General features: G+C 48.2%; 2 protein-coding genes across 5 annotated transcripts in view; one reads left to right on the forward strand and one right to left on the reverse strand.

Moving 5' to 3' along the window:
- Itsn2 (intersectin 2) overlaps positions 1–4,692 on the forward strand; it is a 116,097-nt gene extending 111,405 nt beyond the window's left edge. For all 4 annotated transcript variants that reach the window (XM_027424570.2, XM_035448072.1, XM_027424571.2 and 1 more), the window contains exons 37-39: positions 2,944–3,027; positions 3,476–3,649; positions 4,037–4,692. In XM_027424570.2, the coding sequence (XP_027280371.1) occupies positions 2,944–3,027; positions 3,476–3,649; positions 4,037–4,194 (416 nt within the window). In that variant the 3' untranslated portion in view covers positions 4,195–4,692. The remainder of the gene's footprint in view (positions 1–2,943; positions 3,028–3,475; positions 3,650–4,036) is intronic.
- Positions 4,670–16,296, reverse strand: Fam228a (family with sequence similarity 228 member A). The gene is made up of 7 exons (XM_027424573.2): positions 15,441–16,296; positions 14,675–14,743; positions 13,060–13,113; positions 11,735–11,822; positions 11,474–11,615; positions 9,280–9,421; positions 4,670–6,623 (listed from the first exon to the last, which is right to left on the reverse strand). The coding sequence occupies exons 1-7, from the start codon at positions 15,531–15,533 to the stop codon at positions 6,588–6,590; spliced, it is 624 nt and encodes a 207-aa protein (XP_027280374.1). The 5' UTR covers positions 15,534–16,296; the 3' UTR covers positions 4,670–6,587.
- Positions 16,297–24,978: the final 8,682 nt, after the last annotated feature.

Here is a 24,978-nt window from a genome sequence, read left to right on the forward strand (position 1 = left end):
TGTGCTCTGGTGGGTAGGAACAGCTACCACAGTGTGTGGTGTGTGGGCAAACTGAGTCTAACCCTAGAAGCACCTACTACTGCCCTGCAGTGAGGGCTGGAGATGGATTCAGACGATGGCAGAAGAGTCTGGGTACCCCTCCCACTGCAGGTGTTGCAAACTTGACCAGCCTCACCCTGGCATGGCCTGTCTTGCCCCACTTGAGTCCTTTTGCAGGGTATGTCACTCTGTTCCTCTCCTCTAAGCCCCTGCCCCTACCATCCTGGCCTCTAGGACCCTGGGCCCAGTTGACACCTCCAGCACCTCAGCCCCACCACTCTCTGGCATACATCTTTCCCCCATTGCTATGTAGATGGCACTTTCAAGGACACTAGTAACTGTGCCATCCCTTGCTCCAGCTTCCTGTGCTTACACACACCTTCCCCGCCCTACCTCCTCATGTCCTGAGTTTCCTCTGCACAGCTTCATCTGACTTCTCAGCTCTCTTTCCTCCCCTCTTCCTGGGAATCTACCCTTCTCCTAGCATGGTGCCCCACAGACATCTCTCCCATGGGTTCATCCTCCTGCCAGGCTCAGCAGTGGTTTGTGGGTACTCTCCACAATCCCAACATTCCAGACAAGCCCCCTCCAGCAGCTCTTCTGCCCCCGCCTGAGGCCTATGTTCTTTGCATGGGCTCCGTCAGCCTCCTCTCTTGACAGGGCTACTCTCCCTTTCTGTGTGCCAGCCTCCTGCCTCAGCATCTTCCCCTTGGCCTCCCAAATTAAGAATCCCAAACTCAGGCTCATCCCCAGCATTGCCCATCACCCAGCCCCATTTCCCATTATCTCCCCCATTGCCATGTCACAGCCCACTGCCAGGCCCCTTAGGATTCTTCCCATTCTTTAAGGTCCAACTGAAACTCTGGCTCCTTCATGGCACCTCCTAGCAGCCCTGGCCAAGTCTGCACTATTCTTCAGACTTTGCTTCTGAAGTCACAACTGACTCCCAGAGATGAAGGATCTGTATGTCACACTAGTCCTCTGTTCATAGTACAGATCATCCGCCAGCTCAGTGTTCTAAAGGACCTTTGGAAAGCATCCTTGGCTCCCAGCCTCCATGCAAATGCCAGGCCCCATCTTCTGTCTCCCCTTAGCCTCTACCCAGTGGAAGCCTGCCTCCCTTCTTCCCTCCTCCCTTCCGATGCTCCCACTCAGGCCCCTGCTGCTCAAGCCGAAGCTCTTTATGTGTTTTTTTATTCAGGTTCTTCCCCCTATTTTGTTCTGTGCTCTTCAAGGTATGTATAAGTTGCCTTTTCCTAAATGGACACTATCTTAAAATCTTGCTACTGAAAAATCAATGATTGAATCATTTCATAAAACACAATGATCTCTTAATTTGTCAAAAGTGCAAATCGAGGGTTTTCCTGAGTTTCTTGTTGTCTGTGTAGATTGTTCTGCATTCTCTGTGGGTACAATCCTTTAGACATGGTTATTGCTGTGTGCTAGGCCCTGTGGTGTGCACAGTGGGGCCTGTAGAGACTATCAGGCCAGGCTCTGCTTTCAGGGAATGACATGCTCCATGGTAGAGACATGGGGACATGAGGGAGCAGGCCACTGCTTATAGACAAGGCTACACACCACTGAAGCTGGAGCAAAAGGCCCTGAAGGTTGGGGCCAGGCAGCTTGGGATACCTAGTAATAACCTGACAAAACAAACAAACAAAAACCCTGAAGGAGAAAAGGTGGGATGACCACACATGCCCAGAGACACCAAGCATCCTTTCTGCTTTCAGATCTTTTGTCTGCTTGGCTGAATCTCACATTTGCCAGCAGCATAAACACACGACTGACTCACTTCTATCACATTAAAATCGCTTTAGAACCTCTCTAAATAGATCAAACATGAAACAAAACTGCTCACCAACACAAAGTAATTGAAGTTTTGATGAGTGTTTCACACTTGTTATCTGATGTTTACCTTTTAACCTTGCCATTTAAAAACTCTGAGCCAGGTGTGATGGCACATACCTGTAGTCCCACCACTCTGGAGGCAGAGGCGGCAGGTCTCTCTGTAAGTCCAAAGCTAGCCTGGTCTATGTACCAAGATCCAGGCCCATCAGGGCGCCTCAGTGAGTCTCTGTCTCAAAATAAACAAAAGGGAGAAAACTGTTGAGTTGAACAGTCAGGTTGCTGAAACAGAAGGATTCAAGTTCAAGGCCAGCAACTTGGGCTAGAATTAAACCCTGTCTTTTGAAAACCTATAAGTTGAGCATATGGTCCTTCCTAAGACTCAGTTTTCCTTATTATAAAATGGAAACTACCTTTAAGGCAATTATGGAATTAAATATAATCCATGTAAAGCTCTAGCACATGCCTAACACAAAGTAACCAGTAAATGTTATTTGCCAGAAATACTGAACAAACAGCATGCATTTTAAAAATTAGTATTACTATTCATAGGCATTTATGTGGTTACTAAGCCTAGTAAGCAATCCATGTGACACAGTGGCTTCTCCTGGGCAGAGGAGAACAGTGAGGTACAGAATTTCAGGCCCAGCATGCTGTGGGGTGCCCCTCCATCAAGGCTGGTGGTACAGAGAGGAAAGGAGGCTGAGGTGACCGAGACTAGCCTGGATCTTGAAAGATGAGCAAAGATAGCCTGAAAGGCATCCCTAGCAGATGACACAGCCTGGGAGAAGCAACCAAATGCTAAACTGCTAACATTAGAGCAATACCAGATAATAATAGCATTAGTCTAGGGCTAGTGGTCAAATTCATTAGAATGACACAGTGAGGGCTGGAAGCTTTAGCCGCTGGCAGAACATGCCCTTAACATGGAGTTCCATCTCCAGGATCAGAGACAGAATGTGCGAGCACAGACCACAGCCCTACAGCATTGCTTCTTCACTGTGGTGCTGTCCACATTCTCAGAGAAATTAACACAACTCACTTCCTCTTTTGTAGCCCGTTCTCAAAAGACTTCAGGCATTGGGCGTCTGATGGTACATGTCATCGAAGCTACAGAGTTAAAAGCCTGCAAGCCAAATGGTAAATGTTGCTTTGTTCACATGTGGGAACACCCTGCCCCTTACTGGTACACCTCTTTTGAATATGGAATGATGGCTAATTTTTAAAAGGCAGTTTTTCTGATGTTGACGATAAGCTATTTATTGGACCAATATCACTCACTGATTCCCAATAAGAGCCAGCACCCCCCATCTTGATTGCTACTACATGAAAATACACAAAGCATGCCACATGGGCACCTTCCTGGGCTTATGGGGAACAGCCCTGCTGTTGGAACATACACTTGCTCCCCAGGATTATGGCATCATTGGGAACATGGGGCCATACAGCTACTAGACTCAAAGGTAAATGTGTCCCACCAGGCAGTGGCACTTCCTGCCATGGTTTCTGGTGAAGCATCCTGCAGACCCTGCCCTGGTATCCTCTTTACTTACCACACTGTATGTGTCCTTGGCTTGTCTCTGAGCAGGGAAGAGTAATCCATACTGTGAAATCAGCATGGGCTCCCAAAGCTATACCACCAGGACTCTACAAGATACACTAAATCCCAAGTGGAACTTCAATTGCCAGTTCTTCATCAAGGATCTTTACCAGGATGTGTTGTGTCTCACTATGTTTGACAGGGACCAGTTTTCTCCAGATGGTAAGTATGACTTGGCAGAGGCCTAAGGTGTTCTCAGTTTTCTGGGATCTGGAGGCTGTGCCCAGGGTCCTATGCTGTGCTGTACCCCATGTCAGCTGCAGGAAATGACACAGGCCATGCCAGCTCACTTTGGCAGGAGGTGGGTGTCTTGGGGAGGCTCTACCTGCACTCATAAGGGAAACACTAGTGAGCAATGGATGGTCAAACACTCTCAGGTGCCTGTCGTAGTACATCTGTCCACCGATCAGTATCAAAGATCCATGAGCAAACGAGCTACTCAGTCAGTCTGAAAGTTTGAATCCTGTGTCAGACTCTCCTGATTGACAAGTTTTTTAAATCTTAGAAGGTACAAAGATATTTGGTCCTCATACAGTGTTTACTCCCCAGACTTCCTGGGTCGTACTGAAGTTCCAGTGGCAAAAATTCGAACAGAACAGGAAAGCAAAGGCCCTACGACCCGCCGACTGCTGCTGCACGAAGTCCCCACTGGAGAAGTTTGGGTCCGCTTTGACCTGCAACTTTTTGAACAAAAAACTCTCCTCTGAGGGCCTGGAGAAGCCAGCACCAGAGGAGCTGCCCACAAGGCTGGGTCTAAAGAATGAAAGACTATCTTCTCCTGGGGCCGAGGAGCATCACATGGCTTCATCCATCACAAAGCCACTCGCTGGGACTGTATGTTATTGCACACTAAATTGCTAGCAATCTATGCAAACATGATCTCTCCTATAAACAGACGCCACAGCACAGTGCCTTGTATTAGTGTTAACATGTTCGGCTGTGTTAGATGCCAGGGTTTCCATTGTCAGGGCTATAAAAGTATTATGTGGAAATGAGGCATCAGACCACCAGATGTTACCACTTGGCGAATGTGTCCACTGTGGAGTTGGTGATGTTGGAACCATTCCACACATGTGACCTCTGCTGGGTCACAGCACTCAGGAGGTGAAGGGCTGGGATGAAGTGCTGCAGCCTGGGGCTTGTGCAGCCTGATACTGAAATAGCATCCACTTGTGCACTGAATAAACAGAAACTTGATTGTTTTATTCTGATTAGATTTTATCCTTCTCTGCTCAGACAATACAGTTTGAAATATAAGGAGGGAAGCTTGATGTACTTTAACTATACTGTGAACTCTAATAATGTGGGAATATTTTTCAACTTTAATTTTCTGAAGTATAAATTATTTATGTAAATTCCTTGTTTTGCATATTTCATAGAACATGCATCTTTAAGCTTTAATCATTGCCAACATGTACAGAAAGAGAATAAAAGTATAAGTTTATGAATGTAACTTCTCTCAAAGCTTGGCTCTGTGTGTGAAAGGCTTTTAACAATTACCTTCAGAAGTTGCTTATAGTGAAGCCTGAAGGATGGGTTGGAGCAGGGCCAGATCTTAACTCTATTACTAGCTTGCCCAGAGCCTTTTGTGCAGCATCTCTGTCAGGTCTCTGAGGCTTGATTTCACTGATGACTATTGTGGGTGGGTGAACTGCCCCGGAGCTATGCTTAAACTGACAGGGGTGGCCTCAAGGAAGAGTGAAGTGCAAAGGTCAGGACTGTCTGCAAATCTATTGCCCTGCAGCTCCAGTAGCCCCAGCACTTCCTGTCCCCTGTACTGTCACAGCCATAACCACACTGCTTATTTGGCTTTTGAATACTGAAATATTTCACTAAGTTTTTTAACACAAACTCCTCCAGTGAAGATAACAGAGTCAAGTTCACCCTTTGAAAGAATCACTTGAACTGCTGAAGTCTCAGATCTTCTTCCTAACAGCTAGAGTATTGAGAAGGGCTCAGGGCGATCCATTCTCCCCATTTTTGTTTAAATAGAGTCACTTGGAAAAACACAGTTCCCTGTATTGAAATGTTAAACACATCCCTTACTGACTCCGGATACTGAGCCCACACACCCAGTAGTTAAAACAGAAAAGAGCTGTTACTTGGTGCACAAAATCGAAGTACCCAGCATCCTGCTTGTCTACAGGAAGCTTCGAAGGAGCAGGCACAGCCTGCTGGGCAAGCCCACTGCTAGCTGGCTCTCCCGGAAGTCAGGAAGAGTTGCTACGGACAGCCCATGTGTGGTGCATGCAGTCTGGCAAGCATAAAGCTGAGGCTGCTTGTTGCTATAGCTACACACAGCCATGCTCGTCCCAGGACTGTGGCCGCTTTAATCCTCACCAGAGTGATTGTCCCTAGCTCTCAGCAGTCAGGACACCTTGGTCAGAGTTGGGACCCAGGAACCCTTGGAATCTGAGTCATGTGACTTTGATGACTAGAGATGTTACAGCCAGCAAGTTGTCTTCTTTACCTAGTGACCCAGAACTGCCCCTGAGGAAGTCAAGTTGTCTTCCCCACTGAAATGTGAGCCCAAGTCTTCACACAAGTAGAAGTCTCCCCTTGATAAGAAGACCCCTTCTGTGCCCCCACACACACACACACACCACAGTGGCAGAGCATCCTAGGGGATCCTGGTTCTTATCAATTTGACCCCCACTGCTATGCCTGACTATCTGTGAGGAAAGTGCACCCTAGTGTGTGAGCAGGACTGAACTTGAATAAAGCCCTGATATCTTTGACACAGGACTGGCCCCAAGCCAGGCACAGAGCCCCACTGAGCACCAAGTACAAGGGAGATGATAAAGGGGTCTTGCTGTCAAGTGTTTCAGTGAAATGAGAACACCACACAGTTCCTAGTTCACAGCCAGAGCTTAAAAAATAACTACTGTAGTTCTTACAACCACTTCCTACCTAGGGAGAGACTGCTGTTCTCAGTGTTTTAAGTATGTGTGCGGTGTGAAGGCAGGTATGACTATAACTACTGAAGCCCGGACCTGGCTGACCCCTTCAGGGAGGCCAGATGCTTCCCCAGGAGCTCTGCAGTCATCAACCTTCTTCCCACAGCTGGTGGCCCCTGCGAATGGCGGCTATCTGCTGCTGCCTAGGAGCGTGGTCTTGGAGGTTGGGTCCCTAAAACCTGTTCACAAAAGAAAAGGACAGATTAAGCAGGCTCCCACGAGAGGAAGGACCCAAACCCAAGCCCTCTATCCTTTCACACCAGCTCCCGACCAATCTGCTTGCCGCCCTTCGCCCTTCTCTGTTGGTTTCTGCAGTTCTCAGATGAGCCTTTCCATGCCTTCAACTCCACCTACCTTTGTGCTATGACAGAAGTGACTGTCCCCAAAGCACTCCCCTCTATGTGTTCAGACCCCCCAAGGATGCCTTTCCTCAGCACCTCTGCACCCTACAGTTAGGGACAGCCATGTGACCAGGTCCTAGCCCAGAAAATGTAAGAGGAAGAGACAAGTGCTGCCTTTAGTCCTGTCCCACATGAAAACTGTTAGCAGGTTAGGGCAGTGATGACATTAGGAATTTCTGTTTTGTATTTATTGAGACAGAGTCGTTTTAGACCTAATTCTGCAAGCCTTTCTCAAATCAAGTACTTCCACAAAATGAACTACATAAGCAAATCTCACATAGGTAAGATTTGAACATCATTGAGTGAGACTCAGAGCCCAGTCACTCCTGGTTCTATCACAGAGGTCCATGCTCTTGGGTGTGCCAGCCGTGTTAGGGATAGACACATTTGTGTGCTTTCCAACGATGGGGAGTAAGCCCAAGATTCTGTGCAAACATCAAGATACACCTCCAACCTGACATAAAATCTATTATTTTCAGCTGGACAGTGATGCTGTCTGCCTTTAATCCCAGCACTCGAAAGGCAGAGGCAGGCAGATCACAAGTGAGTTCAAGGTCAGCCTGGTCTACAGAGTGAGTTCCAGGACAGTCAGAACTATATAGTGAGTCTCTCAAAATATATATAAAGTGTGTGCGCGCATATGCATGCATGCATACCTGATTGATAATTGGGAGGAATGCTGTGTTCTTGGCATGGCTGTAGCCCTCATAAGCTCACAGTAACTGTGGTACTTAAGGCCAATGCAGCCAGAATTCTGGCATTGATTGGGGGGTGGTCTCCAGTCCTCAGGCCTTACTGAGGAGCTATTGGCAGTTTATAACTGCTGAGGGAGGGAGAAGCTTTGTCTTTGCTTTAATGTGTTGTCCATGTTAGGTTCCACACACATTGTGGATGGGCCCGCAACCATACACATACAGGCATCACTAATTGCTCTTAGTGGGTTATCAAGAAGGAGGAGGACAAGACGATAATAACGACATGAACTGGGGGAAGGGGCTGTGTTGAGAGCCCTTTAGAGGGAGTTGGGAGAAATCGGGGTATATATGATGCTTCATTGTATGTATGTATAGAATTCTCAACAATAAAGAAAGGCTATAACAACTTCTGAGTTTTCAAGCTGGAAAGACCCGTTTGGCTCTCCACAAGTGGCGGAGCAAAGGAGCATGCACATGCCATGTGCGGCAGTCACAGGGGCTCTAAGCTCTGTGACTTGTAAATGGAGTTCTTAATTGGTCTAAGTAATGAAAACCTGAAGTCAAATATAGAGGGAAATGCTGAGAGATCAGAGAGAAGGAGCAAGCCACAGCACACCTTACCTCCTAAGCATCTCAGTAGACAAGAGAGCGATTTCCTGTTTCTCCCGCTTATATCCTGTTTCTGCCCAGTTACCTCACTTCCTGTCTGTCTGTACAGACCTCCAGACCTCTATGCTTAGCTAGGGGCAAGCTCCATTCTCTGAGCCCCAGACAGGCTTTATTTGTACAAGCAAGATATCACCACAGTGACTAAGTCTCAAAGGGGGACAGGAGGGAGACAGAGGCTAGGAGCCCATAAATCCTTAGGCCTTTATGCAAAAATCTGTGCTGGGAAAATTCCCTTTAAGTATGTAAAATCTCATTTTACACACTCCCATCTCGTTTTCTTATGTTTTCATTTTTAAAATTTCCCATTATAACTGAACTCAGAACAATTTTTGTTGCTGATGGTGGTAATGTTTTGATATGGTCTTGCTGTGTGACCAGGCTGTCCTCAAATTCTTTTTAATTTTAAAAAATGTTACTATATGTGCATGGGTGTTTTGCCAGCTTGTATGTCTGTGCACTACATGCAGTAACCACGGAGGCCAAAAGACGGCATCAGATCCCTTGGAACTGGAATGTGGTTAGTCCCTGTGTAGGTGCTGTAGACCAGGGGCAGAAGGGATGTATCAGCTGTTAAGAGCCCTGGCTGCTCTTACAGAGGGCCCCTGGTCTACAGTTTTTTTCTCTCCTGCCCTCACCTCTCAAGTGCTAGACTTACAGGTGTGCACCTCCATACTGGACTAAGAACAAAATGTCTGATCCTGTGTCAATCTGGTTTCAGTGAATAGTAAACGGAGGAAAACTGTCAGGAACGAAGGTTCAGGAAAGAGGAAGCTGAAGTGACTGGTGAATCGGCTCTGGCCAGTCTTCTTGGCCCTCACCTTGTAAAGACAGGTCTGCACTTGTATTCAGGGACCTGCATACACTGTGTTTCTGAGTCCCTTCCCTGCTCCGCACCCATTAGATCACTAAGCATCTCCCTGCAGAGTGACCACTGCCAGCCGCCTCTACCTTTTCACTTCTCTGCAGGGATGGACTTTGCCAGGCTTGGCTCTCGCACTGGGTCTCGCTGCACTGTGCAGTGGGTATTGCAAACATCGTCCACCCAGCCCCACTCCCAGACCGCAGCTTACTGGACCCTTCTTCTCAGCCTCCTTGTTCTCCTGGCTGAGCTTCCAGAAATGGAACTGCCTTTCGGAAGCAAGCTGGCTTAGGTTGGGGGTCTCTTCTTCCTGGGACAGATGTGACTTTGATGCACAGACAAGTTTTTCAGAACTGAGAAGAAAGAAGGGGGAAAAAAATCTCAACTCAGCACGAACAATTCTACCATTCAAAAGTTGTCGAATGAACTCGATATTCCTTTTGTGAAAAGGAAGGGCTGGCTAGACATCGCCACTGCCTGTCCACCTGCTCGGTTTGGGATAATGTTCCCTAAAGGTCCATAAGGGAAAGTTTGGGCCTCAAAAGTAGTGGTATTGGGAGTGCCTCGGGCCTTTAAAGGATGAAGTTAGAGTCTGGGGATGAAAGGGACTGTGGAACCCTGGTCTCTTCCTTCCTCTATCTCCCCAGTTCCTGAGCTGTCTATCCTACAGAAGCTCCTGCCATGTTGTTGCCACCCTAACAAAACTGAGGATACTTGATTGCAAACTTTATCCTTCCAAACTAGGAGCTAAATAAATAAGCCTTTCCTAAGCCAAAAGCCTCAAATGAAGCAGGCTAACACAACTGTCAGGTGAGTCATGGGACCTTTCTGGGATGGAACAGAAGGGCCACCAGGAGGCCAGTGAGCTGCACATCTACTTGGCAGCACATGAACAGAACCGAAAAAGAATACGCGAAGCAACTTCTCCAGAAGAGATGCTGAGAACCATGAAGTCTCAGAGAAGGACGGGGGCCATAGTGGTCCCTCACACAGCCTGGTGTTCTTACTGGTTATATAATATAAGGGGTTTGCAATGTTCTAGCCCTCTCCCCTTTTTCACTCTGCTTTTTGCAATCAACGGCCCCCTAGCATATTGCTCTCTTCCATTCTTCCCGTCATTAAACAGGGCACCTGCTGGACATGTCCTCACAGAGAGTCACTGCCATTGCTGCTCATTCCTACAAAGGAAACAGGCCTTCTCTTTCTTCATCCCTCATTTATCGAATAAACTAATCATCCCTCCCAGCCATTGGGAGGTGTTATACCTGCCTGGGTTAGAAAACCAGGCAACAGGGGGACAAAACACACAGCAGCCTGGCAGATCAGGGAATTGTACACAGTTGGTTTAACCCAGACATTTTTGTGGCTACTATATATTTCTTTGCTTTAAGAAAAAGGGATTCTTCTAGCCTTTTAGCCAGGCTGGTAGCAGCAGTCAGGCAGTAAACAACTGGACTCTACTGAGAGGGTTGTGGGAAACTACTGGCAAGCTTTTCCATCTGGGAAGTGATCATTCAAGCTGTTGGGTGGAAAGGGCCAGACTAAAAGAAGGCTAATAGAGCTGTGGCTGGACATGGAGCTGAAAGGGAGGATGAAGAGGGAAGAACAAGACAAGGCCTCTTACTCACTGACAAGTTATATAACTGTTTGTGTTAAAATAAAAAAGGTCTTAAAAGTGAAAGAAACTTGCTGGGCAGTGGTGGTGCCTGCCTTTGATCCCAGCATTTGGTAGGCAGAGACAGGTTGATCTCTGTGAGTTTGAGGCCAGCCTGGTCTACAAAACAAGTTCCAGGACAGTTAGGGCTGTTACACGGAGAAATACTGTCTCAAAAAGCCAAAAAACAAAACAAAAACAAAGTGAAAACAAACAAAACAAAAACAAACAAAAAAGGTGAAAGAAACTAACAGGAATAGAACACAACACAAATAGATGTGAACAACTGAAGCAGCATTAATTTTTCCAGGGATTCAGACAAAAATCAGTCCTAACTGAGAACTACTTTAAGAGGAATAAAATAAGAACCAAATTATCTGGGTGGTACTGGCACACATCTTTAATCCCAGCTCTTGGAAGGCAGAGGCAGGTGGATCTCTGTGAGTTCGAGGCCAGCCTGGTCTACAGAGTAAGTTCCAGGACTGCCAGGGCTACACAGAGAAACCCCGTCTTGAAAAACCAATGTACATGTATGTGTGCATGTATGTTTGTATATTGTATATGCACACACACACACACACACACACACACACACACACACACACACACATATATATTCTAAATCTACCACCCAGGTTCAATAACCACCAACAGTTTCCATACCCTTCCCTCACATATGCTTCCTTTTTGTTCTCTCTTCTGGGAGAATCCCCAGAGCTCACGCTAGCCGACTTATCTGGTCACTCTGTACCTGCATGTGCCAGGCTGGGAAGAGGCTCTCTGCCTCTCTTTGAGAACAATGGCATGGGAAGTGAGCATGAACTGGGGTGATCTGCTGAAGAGGGAAGCCTTCCCGGTTCCTTTAGGTTCTTTTTGTGTGTCATTCTGTTTCCCTACAGGAAGACACAGGAGCAAAATCAGACTCTTTAAAAATGACTCCTGCCCTCTTGGGGGTGGGGATGTTTGACACTTAGCTGTGTCTACCATGACACAGCCTCTGGCTGCAAAGCACCTGTGCCCTGTTGGTAACTGGTTCCTTTTGCTTCTCGGAGCTCTTGCTGTCTTCGAAATAGACACTCACACAATGGAGAAGCTTTTGTCTACAGGAGAAAAAGAGAATCTTGAGGTCTCCACTGCTGTTTACAGTAAGCTATTCAAAGCTGGCCCTAAGTACAGCAGGAGTCCTTACTCCGCCAAAGCCAAGGTCAAGACTCACGAATGATGTCAGCCCACAGTGCCATGGGAGAACCTGCCACCCGTGGGGATGTCTCACCGACTGTAAATGCTGATAAGAGAAAGAAGGGAGCCTACCTACATGGAAGAGACACCTTCTATTTGTAGTTTACTAAACAGCCAATGATATTTGCTCAGCTATTCCATGCTACACCAAGGCCAAGTTCTGTTCTCATGGGTTTCTCAGTCCAGAACAGACAAATCACACATGTGACAACTCAGTTATGAGAGGCACCAGCTCATGCTTTTAGGAGCACAGACACTGCTCCTAACCAGTCCTGGGAGGAAAAGTCTTCCTTGGGACACTGCCCACTGCTCTCAAAATGGTGAGAGGCATGAGGCTGAGGAGCATAAGCCTATGTCAGGTGTGTGAGGCACTGAGGCTGGCCGTTAGAAGGGGATTTCCTCCCCTAACCATAAGCCTTAGAAAGAGAGCCTCTTTTGCTTTTCTCTACTTCTTCTGCAGACCTGAGAGATCACATTCTGATTTCAACCCACTTAGATTACATCTTGAGTTCCAGCTCTTAGGACATTTAGGAATTGATACACATTTGTATTGATTAATACACATTTTCTGCAACCCTGTTCATAAGTATACTTGATGATGTCCAGTGTACCTAACGTTCTATCTGAATTCTTCTATATATCTAGCATATACCTGGGGTTGAGAGACCCAGGAAACCAAAAAACAAAGATCGCATAGGACACCCAAAGTCAGCAGACTTCAGTTTCTTACTGCAAAGAAGAAGGACATAAATTTCTGAAGAGGTTCCTGACCTCAAAGTGAAAGTGTCGTCAAAGTTAAGACACTGCAGTGTTGCTGTTCTGTAAGACACAACAAGGAAAAGAGCTGTCTGTTTCTAAGCTTAATGGTTCCTGGTTGTATCGCCATGCAGTCCCCTTCTCCCTCATCCACTTCCTGCCACAGAGTCTAGAATTCTCTTTCCTGGCCCTGCTCAGAACTCAGACTCGCCATTTGTCCCAGTCCTGGTAAGGAGAACTGAAAGGTCAGCCTAGGGAATGCTGGAGACTCTGCTTCACGATGAAAGGAGTGGGTACAGAGTCCCCTGCAGTTTCCCCTCCCTCCTCTATCTCCATACAGACCTTACACCTGGAGCTGTGAGCAGCAGTAGGAAGACATGACAATGATGGAATGACCTGGACACATTAGGACAACAGGAGAAAAGAAAATAATGACATCATAGTTAAGTAAAGAAGTAATGAAATCCAGTACCGGTTTATTTGGGTGCTTTAGGCAGTATTCCTATTACCCTAGGCTTTTTCCAGGTCTGTATGAAATTACTTTCTCTATAATTCTCTGCTGGAGAGGCTGTGCCACATTTTCTATGTATTATCTCTTTTCTTCTTTCCTTAAAAAAAAAGCCTGGTGCTGAAAATACTTATCCATTCTCTGACAAAGTAATATAAACAAGACAAATTTCAAAATTTTCCACTTTTATCATTTTCTTAGTGAGAGAGAAAACACCCATTCCTATGCTCTCCATTCACACTGCCCAGTCCTCACACCAAATAAGTATAACACAGAATAAACTTCAGAGAGAGAACTTGAGAACACTGACAAGAAATGCATAATGAAAATTCTAAATCATCCTGGGCCTTCGAATCAAACTGTTATCCAACTCAAGAACTCAATTAAGCCTTTCCTAACCCACCAGACTCTTATTTCTTTTTAAAATGTCATCCAGTCATGCATGCTATGTCTAGGCTTCACCATCCCAAGATCTGTGCCTGAGCTAGAAGAGCAAAGACACTGGATTTGCTTTGATGCTGTTCTCTGCCTATGAAAGGAGGTTAACCCCATGGCTACTTCTAATACTCAATGAGAATTTACGGGTAAGGAATTTAGTTACTGCCTAGCCCACTGATCTCTTACAGTGACCTCAACAAACATTTTCAGAGAGAGAACAAATGTCTATTTACTTTGTAAATTCAAATCACAATAAAAATGTCAATGTGTTGTTATAATACTATCTTTCCGAGGGAAATTAACTCCTTTAAAGCTTGCTAACCCCATAGTGATTATTAGTAACTTAATTGGTCATCACCCTTTAAATACTAATTAATTTCTGTTGATTTTTATATAGCTCAATACAGTGTGGGAAAATAGAAAAAAAGAGGCAAGTTTTATTAGAAAATAATTTCCATTTAGTACAAGTCAAGGGGGGGAATAGTTAAAACAATCCCTGGGATTCCTTAGGGCAGATCTGGATAAAATGTGGGAAGTTTTAGTGATCCCTAGGGAGCGGCACCATCTCAGATCTACATAGCTTAAAGGTGTAAATCAGGAGCACCTCACCCTGCCTGCCAATGAGTCTCTATGAGTGTAAAACTCATGTGTTAGTTTGTGTTTCCAGTTGATGGGGTCACAGGGTGGTGGTAGAAACTTTAGAAGGCAGGCTGGGTAAAGGAAGTGAGGTTACCCAGAGCACACCTTTGAAGAAAATATTGACACTCTGGCCCTTTCTTTCCCTCTCATTTTGCTTCCCAAACGCCAGAAGGCAAGCAGCAATGTCTGCGTCCTGCCATTACGCTCTGCTTGACCACAGACTCAAGTGATGGGTGAAGTGACTGTGGGTAGAGTCCCTGACTCTCTGACCCAACACACATCTTTGCTCTCATAAGCTTTTTTGTCTTCACAGCAGCAGGGCATGACAACATCAACTCTTGCTCCTCCAGAACACAGTACAAAGCCACTTACCTTTACAATGTAGTTTTCTCTGAACAATATTGCATGCACAGCTTCATCGATGTCTTCTCTAGCTAAAACCTTAAAACAAAATGGAATGGTAGGTCAAAAATTCTGAAGGAACAATTGGAATGACAAGTCCCAGGGCAATATTCCAGTATCAGTAGTGCAAATCTAACGCCTGTATCTCACAGCATAGTCTTCACTCTGTAGAATAGGAAACTGTTCACAAACACAAAAGTAGTAAACTCACACTTTGCAACTTTTCTTGCCACCATCGCAAATGGGGGCAAGATAAATTCTCAAGACCTTTCTTTATAATGAAGCAAACCAAAGAATTCTATAAACCTGGAGCTCCATGAGCAAAATCATTACCAGACATGGAAGGGCAAGCTCTGGCCTGAGTCATTTACCTCCCCGGGTTACCCACCCGGCAGCCAGCTGGTGCCGTCCTTCCTTCAGATAGCAGATTTGAACCCAGGCACTCCCACTCACAGAATACTTCTGCATATCTAATCTAAGCCAAGAACAATGCTCTAATACTGGAAATATATGCTTGATTAAGGCCAAACTGATCATAAACTTGAGAGATTTTGTGTCTCATGGAAAGATAACATCTCAAAAATAAAACCTTAAGTCCTCCCAATCAAGTGACCCTCTGTCAGTCTTGACAGTGAACCCACAATCTATCACTTGGCTCCAAATAAAATTATCTTGCTTCTTATGAAAAGAGAGGGAGGGAAGGAAAATATAGGGAGAAAAGGCCATGCTATGTTACCTCCATTAAAGAAACTGACTCCGGCTCTGACCATTCCTTTAGTTTCTCCACACTGAAATGCTCATCACAGTTCGAAGTTTTGGTGGCAGCCATAAATAATAGAATCCCTGAGCAAGAAAAACTGAGGAACTTAAGTGTATCAATGTCGAAAAAGCAGGGCCTTATGGACTTGGAACTTGGTTAGACGCCCCTCTTTCTTGTGTCCTAGAGACCCAGGTGTGCTTCACTGCGCTTCCCGAGTGTAGATGTCAATTCCCCTTCCAATGCTGTCCTGGGGAAAGCAGGTATCAACACCGGTGGCATAGCCACAGGCTTAGAGTGATGGCCCTCAGCAGGCAGGGATGGCTGCCTCAGGCTACAGGCTTCCTCTCAGATGGATGCTCCTGGGCTTATGGCACCTTTCGTGGGGAATTGTGGCCACCTCAGGCCTCAGATGGAAGCTCCTGCGCATGTGGCTAGTCACCTCAGGTCCACAGGCCTCCCCTCCCCTCAGGTGAACGCTCCTGTGCTGGTCTGGTGGCTGCTCACCACAGACCCACTGGCTTCCCAGGCTAGCTCAGAGCTGGTTGCTACCCTGGGCACAATGCAGCCTCCCTCAATCAGTTCCGGTGGGTGGTGTCTCCGCTCCACAAGGCCACGCCGTCTGGCAAGCCTGCGACACCAACGTCCCTGGAAAGAGAAAGGCGTGCTCACAGAAAATTAGAACACTGTCTTTAAACCTAGCCTCTCCACCTTGCCTTTTGGAGGCGTTTCTCCTCAGTTATGGATGTGTGGGGATGTCAAAGTGAAGGACTTTAGAATTAACAAAGAAATAACTTAGAAGAAAAACAATCCTCTCACCCTAAGAACAGGGAGACCTGACTTAAAAACCTAACCAAGGTCACAATGACCCGAGCCCCTGGAATTTCTTAGCTGGCAGAAATAACTCCCTTACAAGGCCACAAGACAACCTAACTGAATACCAAGAATTCCTAGAGGGCCACCCTGCCCTAGGGTCATGAAGATAAGAACAGACTATCCCACTGAGTCAGGAGACCATCCAGCCCCAAAGATAAGAGATCTCCAAAGGATCTGTGACTCTGGTCACATACCCAAACCCCTAAAAGCCTATGGTTTTTTCTCCTATTAAAAAAAGCCTGCTTTAGAGGAACAAGGCTTTTTCCTTTGTCTGTCGGACTGGGAGGCCCGTTTGCACAAACGTCCCATAATAAACTTACCTCTTGTTTTTGCATCAGCTGGACTGGACATTGAGTGATTTTGGGGGGGATCGTCTGATTTGTAGAGACTCCTCGGTCCGAGGGTCTTTCATTTGGAGATCCCACCGAGATCATGGCACCCCCCAGACTCAATTTCACAGCCAGTTGGAGGTAAGACAGTCTATGTATTTGTGTGTATGTGTCTCCGTGTCTCTGTGTCTTGTACAGAGGTGTTCCGAGGAGTTTTGCTTCGGCCCAGACGAGAGTCTGAGGGCCATTTGGAGGAGGGAGAAGAGACGAAGTCTCATTTCTCTGGGGAGGCGGCCGGCCCCGGACTTTGCTTCCCTCCCGCTTTGTGCTGGTTTGGCGCCACCTGTCTACCGCGGTTCGTCCTGTCTGTTGTATTTTGTTCTGTTGTGCTTGTCATTTGTGTCAATCTCTGCTTCTCCCCATGGGTCAGCAACTAACTACCCCCTTAAATTTGACTTTAGGTCACTGGCAGGATGTTTTGAACCAAGCACGCAAGGAATCAGTAGAGATCCGGAAGAAAAAGTGGCGGACTCTCGGAATGGCCTGCTCTCAATACAGGCTGGCCGAGAGACGGTACCTTTGACCTCACTACTATCTTACAGGTCAAGACTCATGTTTTCCAGCCAGGACCTTGGGGCTACCCTGACCAAGTACCCTATATTGTCACCTGGGAGAGAGCCTGAGCCGTGATCCTCCTCCCTGGGTCAGGCCCTTCCTCCCACCCCGTCTTTCGGGCTCCTGCCCGACACCTCTGCCTTCACCTGTTCACTTATCCCTACTCCTTCTGCACCCCCTTTGACTTCTTCCCTGCTCCCCTTGACAGAGCCCCGATTTCCCAACCCTAGGCCCAAAGCCCCTGCCGTCTTGCCCGATACACAGGAGGATCTCCTCCTCCTGGACTCCCCTCCTCCTTACCCTAATGCCGAGCAGGCAGCATCCCAGCTCCCAGCACCTGACCAGAGCCCCCCACCACTGAACTCTACTACCGGAGAGCCTGGGGACCCGTCGCCACCGTCCACCCGACTTCGATCGCCAAGAGACAGAACACTGGAGGGGCCTGACAGCTCTGGAATCTCCCAGGCCTTTCCCCTCCGGTCGATGGGGGAGGGGTGTTACCAATACTCGTCTTTCTCCTCTGCGGACCTTTATAATTGGAAGGCACATAACCCCCCCTTTTCACAGGACCCCCAGGCCTTGACAGGTCTTATTGAATCTATCCTCATCACCCACCAGCCCACCTGGGATGACTGCCAACAGTTGCTGCAGACTCTCCTCACAACCGAGGAGAGACAACAGGTACTCCTAGAGGCCCGGAAGAACGTCCCGGGGCCAGATGGCAGACCCACCCAGCTCCCAAATGAAATAGATGAAGTCTTTCCCTTGACCAGACCGACAGACTGGAACATCAACACAGCAGCTGGTAAGGAGCGTCACCGTCTTTATCGCCAGACTCTGTTGGCGGGTCTCAAAGGGGCAGGAAGGCGCCCCACAAATTTGGCCAAGGTACGTGTGGTAGTTCAGGGCTTGGAAGAAACCGCCGCAGGGTTTCTAGAGCGTTTGATGGAAGCCTACAGAATGTATACCCCCTTTGACCCCCAGGCTCAGGATAGGGAAGCAGATATAATCATGTCATTCATTGGACAATCGGCGCCCGACATACGTACAAAACTACAGCGCCTTGAGGGGCTACAGGGGTACACCCTTCGAGACTTAGTAAAGGAAGCAGAAAAGATTTTCAATAAGAGAGAGACTCCCGAAGAAAAGGAAGAAAGATTACGAAAGTTGCAGGAGGACAGGGAAAATGTAAGAGACAAAAAGTGAAACCAAGAGCTGGCTAAAATTTTGGCCACTGTAGTTCAGAGATCAGAACATAGGCCAGGTCAGACAGGGAACCTGGGAGACAAAAGGAAAACAAGAGTGGAGAGAGACCAGTGTGCTTATTGCAAGGAAAAAGGACATTGGGTCAAACATTGCCCGAAGAATCCAAAGCAGAAGCCCACCCCCATTCTCTCTCTGGAAAAGGGAGATTAGGACAGTCAGGTGCCTCCCCCTGAGCCCCGTGTAACTCTTAACGTTGGGGCGGGGAGAGGGGGGGGCAACCCGTAACTTTCTTGGTAGACACAGGAGCTCAGCACTCAGTCCTGACTCAGACCCAGGGACCCCTGAGCACCCAGACTGCCTGGGTCCAGGGTGCCACTGGAGGATGGACAACTGAACGTAAGGTCCACCTGAGCACTGGACACATGACTCACTCCTTCTTGCTGGTGCCCGAATGTCCTTACCCCTTATTAGGGAGAGACCTCTTCTCTAAAGTGGGAGCCCACATTCACTTACATCAGAAGGGGGCCACCATCACAGGAGAGGGGGGACAACCCCTCCAGGTATTGACCTTAAGGCTCGAGGATGAATATAGACTTCTAGAGGATCCCTCACCCCCCTCGCCAACCATGGAGTCTAGCTGGTTAGAAAAATATCCCCAAGCCTGGGCAGAAACAGCAGGCATGGGGTTGGCTAAAAAATAGCCTCCTTTAATTATCAACCTCAAGCCCTCAGCCAATCCAGCGGCCATTAAACAATATCCTTTGAGCCAAGAGGCCCGGGAAGGAATCAGGCCACATATTAATAGACTATTACAACAAGGCATCCTTAGGCCCTGTCACAGCCCTTGGAATACCCCCCTTCTCCCCATAAAGAAACCAGGTACGGGAGAGTACCGGCCCGTTGAAGACCTGCAGGAGGTCAACCGGAGAACTGAGGACATCCATCCGACGGTGCCCAATCCTTATAACTTGCTGAGCATGTTGCCTCCGAGCCACATCTGGTACACGGTGCTAGATCTTAAGGATGCATTCTTTTGCTCAGACTGAGTCCCCAGAGCCAGCCCATGTTCGCGTTTGAATGGAAGGACCCGGAGACTGGGTTTTCTGGCCAGCTCACTTGGACACGGCTCCCCCAGGGGTTCAAAAACTCACCAACTCTCTTCGATGAGGCCCTACACCAAGACCTAGCAGACTTCTGGATCCATAACCCTAACCTGATCCTGCTTCAATACGTAGATGACCTCCTCCTGGCAGCGGAATCTGAACAAGACTGCCTCCAAGGTACCGGGGCCTTACTGCAAAAGCTGGGGGAATTGGGGTACAGAGCTTCAGCAAAGAAAGCCCAACTTTGCAGGGAACAGGTCACCTACTTAGGATACCGGCTCCAGGGTGGCCAGAGATGGCTAAAGCCGTAAGCAAGCTGTAGCCCTGATTCCACCACCCAAGAGCTCCCGGGAAGTTCGGGAATTCCTGGGCAGCGCAGGGTTCTGCCGATCCCGGGTTTCTCGGAGCTGGCAGCCCTACTGTATCCTCTGACTAAGGCTAACACCCCTTTTACATGGACAGAGGAGCATCAGAAGGCCTTTGATGGCATCAAAAAGGCCTTATTGTCTGCCCCTGCACTAAGCCTCCCCAACATAAACAAGCCTTTCACCCTTTATGTGGACGAAAAGGCTGGGATGGCAAAAGGGGTCTTAACACAACAGCTCGGACCCTGGAAGAGACCTGTAGCATACTTCTCTAAGAAATTGGACAATGTGGCCATGGGCTGGCCCCCCTGCCTCCAGATGGTGGCTGCTGTGGCGGTTCTGACCAAGGACGCAGACAGATTGACTCTGGGTCAGCAGCTCACGGTGATAGCCCCCCATGCGATTGAGGCAGTGGTCCGACAACCCCCCCATCCATGGCTTTCGAATGCACGAATGACACATTACCAGGCTCTGCTCCTCAACCCAGACAGACTGCGATTCGGGGCAGCAACATCTTTAAACCCGGCCACCCTCCTTCCGGATGCGGATGCAGAAACTGCTCTGCCCCATGACTGCCGCCTGATCCTGGCCGAGACCTTCGGAGCCCGAGAAGACTTGATGGATCAACCGCTACCAGGAGCTGAGCACACCTGGACGGACGGGAGCAGTTTTCTGCAAGACGGTATACGAAAGGCATGGGCGGCGGTGGTGGACGGGCAGACTACAATATGGGCCAGTGCCTTGCCGCCAGGAACCTCAGCCCAGAGAGCAGAGCTGATTGCCCTGACCCAAGCACTCAAAATGGCTGAAGGTCGTAGAGTCAATATCTATACAGACAGCCGCTATGCCTTCGCTACAGCCCATGTACATGGAGAAATTTATCGGAGACGGGGACTTTTGACTTCAGCAGGAAAAGACATTAAAAATAAGACTGAGATCCTAGAGCTCTTGCAGGCTCTTTCTCTGCCACGAAGATTGAGCATTATACACTGCCCCGGACACCAGAAGGGAAATGACCCAGTGGCTAGAGGGAACCGAATGGCCAATGAAGAGGCCAGAAAAGCAGCCTTGGGGCCACAAGTCCTCTCCCTAAAGACCTCTGATCCAACCTCATGCCAAGGATTCGAATACACGGACAGCGACTGTAGGGAGCCGTTCCTGCATTCTCCATTACAATGATGGTGCCTGCAGACACCAAATGTAAATTACTTCACAGGCGCTGGGTAATTTCCATTCCTTTGATCTCTGCCTATCCCGTGGCTCATTTGGCCTGAGGAGCTGAAGCCATTCATAGGGTAACATGTCCCAGGCGGCTGCTTGCCAGCCTTTATTAAGGGAAGGGATTCTTGGTTCAGGGTCTCCGCTCTGGTAAGCTTATGCTCTCCTCTCTCAAGACGCATTAAAGCTTTTCTGCAGAAGGATCCGAGTGTCCTGTGCATGTATTTCTTGCCAGCGAGAACATATAGCGCGCGGGACAAGCGACTTAGAAACAGTTCAGAGTCTGGGGGCCAACTATGATCAGGAGGCAAACGTCTGGCACTACCAAGGAAAAATTCTGTTGCCACAGGGAGCCGCTAAGGAACTTTTGTCACAACTACATCGATGGACCCACCTCAGGCATAAAAAGCTAAAAACCCTTCTACAACGGGAAGAACAAACCTACTATATCCACAACCTCAATGCTCTCATCCAACAGATCACTAGCACCTGTACCCCCTGTGCAAAGGTGAATACAGGACGGCTCAAGTTGCCTGAGGGAACCAGGGTGAGAGGAGAACGGCCAGGGACCAACTAGGAAGTTGATTTCACCGAAATCAGACCCGGTAGCTTTGGGAACAGGTACCTCCTGGTTTTTATAGACACCTTTTCAGGATGGACTGAGGCTTTTCCTACTAAGCATGAGACCGCCCAGGTGGTGGTCAAGAAGATTCTTGAAGAGATCTTCCCGAGGTTCGGACTGCCTAAGGTAATAGGGTCCGAGATAACGGACCTGCCCTTGTCTCCCAGGTAAGTCAGTTGGTGGCCAAAACATTGGGGATCAATTGGAAATTACATTGTGCATATCGCCCCCAAAGTTCAGGTCAGGTAGAACGGGCAAACCGAACAATTAAAGAGACCCTGACCAAATTAGCCTTAGAGACTGGCGCTAAAGACTGGGTGCAGCTCCTGCCCATGGCCCTATTTAGGGTTCGAAATACCCCCTCGGTGCATGGGCTCACACCTTTTGAGATTTTGTTCGGAGGACCCCCACCCATTATGGATGTGCTCCCTGCTGATCCTAACCATTCCGTTGATTCCCCATCCCTCCAGGCTCGACTACGCGCACTCCAGATTATTCAAAACCAGATCTGGAAACCATTGGCTGCAGTGTACCAGGCCGAAAACCCTGCTATACCTCACCCATTCCAGATTGGGGACTCCGTATACATCAGACGCCATCAGTCTAAGACTCTTGAGCCTCACTGGAAGGGCCCCTACACCGTGCTTCTGACCACCCCCACGGCACTAAAGGTGGATGGGATCGCAGCATGGGTCCACGCCTCACATGCCAAGAAGGCCAACACCAGTGAGAATTGGGTGACGAACGAGACCCCAAAATGGAAGCTACAGCGCACTCAAAACCCACTCAAGATAAGACTTTTACTCGATGTTTGATTATTTCACTATGCTCGATGCTTTTCCATTTCTCAGCCCTAGTTAAAGGAGCCCCACATGACCCCCAGCAGCTAACTTGGCAGGTGATATCCCAGACAGAGGAGGTCGTCTAGTCAGTCACTAGCCTCCAGCCCCCCGGTACTTGGTGGCCTACACTCACCCCCGATTTTTGCCATCTAGCCGCAGGTCTAGAAACCTGGGATATCCCGACTATAGGGGCAAATGAGATGACAACCTACATGGGTAGAGGAAACCGCCGATTGGGCTGTAGTAATAGGATAACACAGTGCGAGCTAGCCAGACTTGATTTCTATGTGTGTCCCCGGGAGGGGCAGCCCTGGGGCTCTGGGTGTGGGGGTTATACTGAGTATTTCTGTGCTAAGTGGGGTTGTGAAACTACCGGGGATGCTTATTGGAAACCCAGCTCCTCCTGGGATCTGATAACTGTCAAGCGGAACTACTCGCAACCCCTCCAATATAGTCCCCACAGTTTTGGGAACTGGGAGCGAACTTGAAAGGAGCTCTTTGCCTCCCTCTAAGAATTAACTTCACTGACCGAGGGAAGCCAACCTATACGGCCTGGCTAACCGGAAAAACTTGGGGTTTAAGATGGCACATGACAGGAACAGATAGAGGAGTCATATTCAAGGTCCGGTTGCTGATACAGAGCCCTACTCCACGGGCGATAGGGCCTAACCCAGTCCTTAGAAACCTAGGAACCCCAAAGCTCCCCCAACCTAAAGCTCTGGCTCGGGTCATTACCCCGGTTCCAACCGCCACCAGCCCCTCCCTCGCCACTGCCTCCCAGGTAGAAAATATTCCATCTACTAGACAGCGAATTTTTAATCTGGTCAGGGGAGCCTTCTCTGCCCTTAACCAAACCAGGCCAGATATGACTAACCCTTGCTGGCTATGCCTTGCTTCTGCACCCCCCTACTATGAGGGCATAGCCACCCTAGGGACATTTAATAGCACCACTGATTCATCTCAGTGTGATTGGGGAGCACACCATAAACTAACTCTTACTCAAGTCTCAGGAATGGGTACCTTCCTAGGCCCTGTTCCCCAGTCTCACCAAGACCTTTGTAACCATACCCTCCCGCAGCCTACGAAACCCACCTACCTGATACCTAGTCCAGGCCTATGGTGGGCCTGCAATACTGGGCTCACCCCTTGTATACATACAGGAGCCCTCAACCAAACCAAAGACTTCTGTGTGCGGGTCCAACTGATGCCCCGTGTATTGTACCATCCAGCGGGCTATCTGGAGGACATGTATGGTTCTCATCAGACCCGATATCAAAGGGAACCAGTGTCCATAACACTAGCTGTTCTGTTAGGGATTGGGGTCACCACAGGGATTGGTACAGGGACCGCGGCCCTGGTCCAAGGACCCCAACAGTACAGCGAGCTCAAAAATGCCATGACGGCAGATTTAAAGGAATTAGAAAAGTCAATAACCAGGCTGGAGGAATCACTGGCCTCCCTGGCAGAGGTAGCCCTCCAAAACCGAGACCTATTGTTTCTAAAAGAAGGAGGACTCTGCATTACCCTCAGAGAGGAATGCTGCTTCTATGTAAACCACTCAGGAGTAATTAGAGACTCCATGACAAAACTCAGAGAGAGATTAGCTAAAAGGCCGAGGCTCAACAAGGATGGTTCGAAGGATGGTTCAATAGGACCCCATGGTTGACTACCCTAATTTCCACCCTGGTAGGACCCCTGTTCATTCTCCTCTTACTCCTGACACTTGGCCCTTGTCTCCTCACTAGGCTCCTACAGTTTATACGTGAAAGGTTATCTATCACTCAAGCCCTCGTCCTAACTCAACAGTACCACGCTGTGCCAAGCGCTGAGGTCCCTGATGTTTCTTCTAACCTGAATCTGTAAGTTTTTTTTAGGACTCAAGAACGCAGCTAAGTATCAGCTGCTGACTACAACCTGCTCCTAAGGACCGTGAGGCCCAGACAGGCTCAGACTATAAACCAGTCGTGCTGCTGCGGACACTTCTGACTCTTCAACAGTTTGACAACCAGCTTGCTTCTCCACTGCCTAAATCCCCTTTTCTTTTGACTAACATTTCATTTTTTAGACCCCTAACAACGCCCCAAAGTCAGCAGGAAGTAGTATGAGACAGACGCCGTCCATTTACCTGGTCGAAATGCTATATAAAATTGTCCACTAATAACCCAAGAATGGGTTACCTAAAAAAAAAGGGGGGGGAATGAAGGACTTTAGAATTAACAAAGAAATAACTTAGAAGAAAAACAATCCTCTCACCCTAAGAACAGGGAGACCTGACTTAAAAACCTAACCAAGGTCACAATGACCCGAGCCCCTGGAATTTCTTAGCTGGCAGAAATAATTC

Source organism: Cricetulus griseus, chromosome 7 (assembly GCF_003668045.3).
Source record: "Cricetulus griseus strain 17A/GY chromosome 7, alternate assembly CriGri-PICRH-1.0, whole genome shotgun sequence".
NCBI lineage: Eukaryota > Metazoa > Chordata > Mammalia > Rodentia > Cricetidae > Cricetulus > Cricetulus griseus.

Excerpts from the sequence above, each read along its gene's own strand:
- Fam228a (XM_027424573.2), bottom strand. The coding sequence starts at position 15,533 with ATGGCTGCCACCAAAACTTCGAACTGTGATGAGCATTTCAGTGTGGAG. Across the intron at positions 13,114-14,674 it reads GAGAAAACTACATTGTAAAG|GTCATTCCATCATTGTCATG; the intron begins GTAAGTGGCTTT and ends TAATGTGTCCAG. Across the intron at positions 6,624-9,279 it reads AGGCTGAGAAGAAGGGTCCA|GTTTTAGGGACCCAACCTCC; the intron begins GTAAGCTGCGGT and ends TTTTGTGAACAG.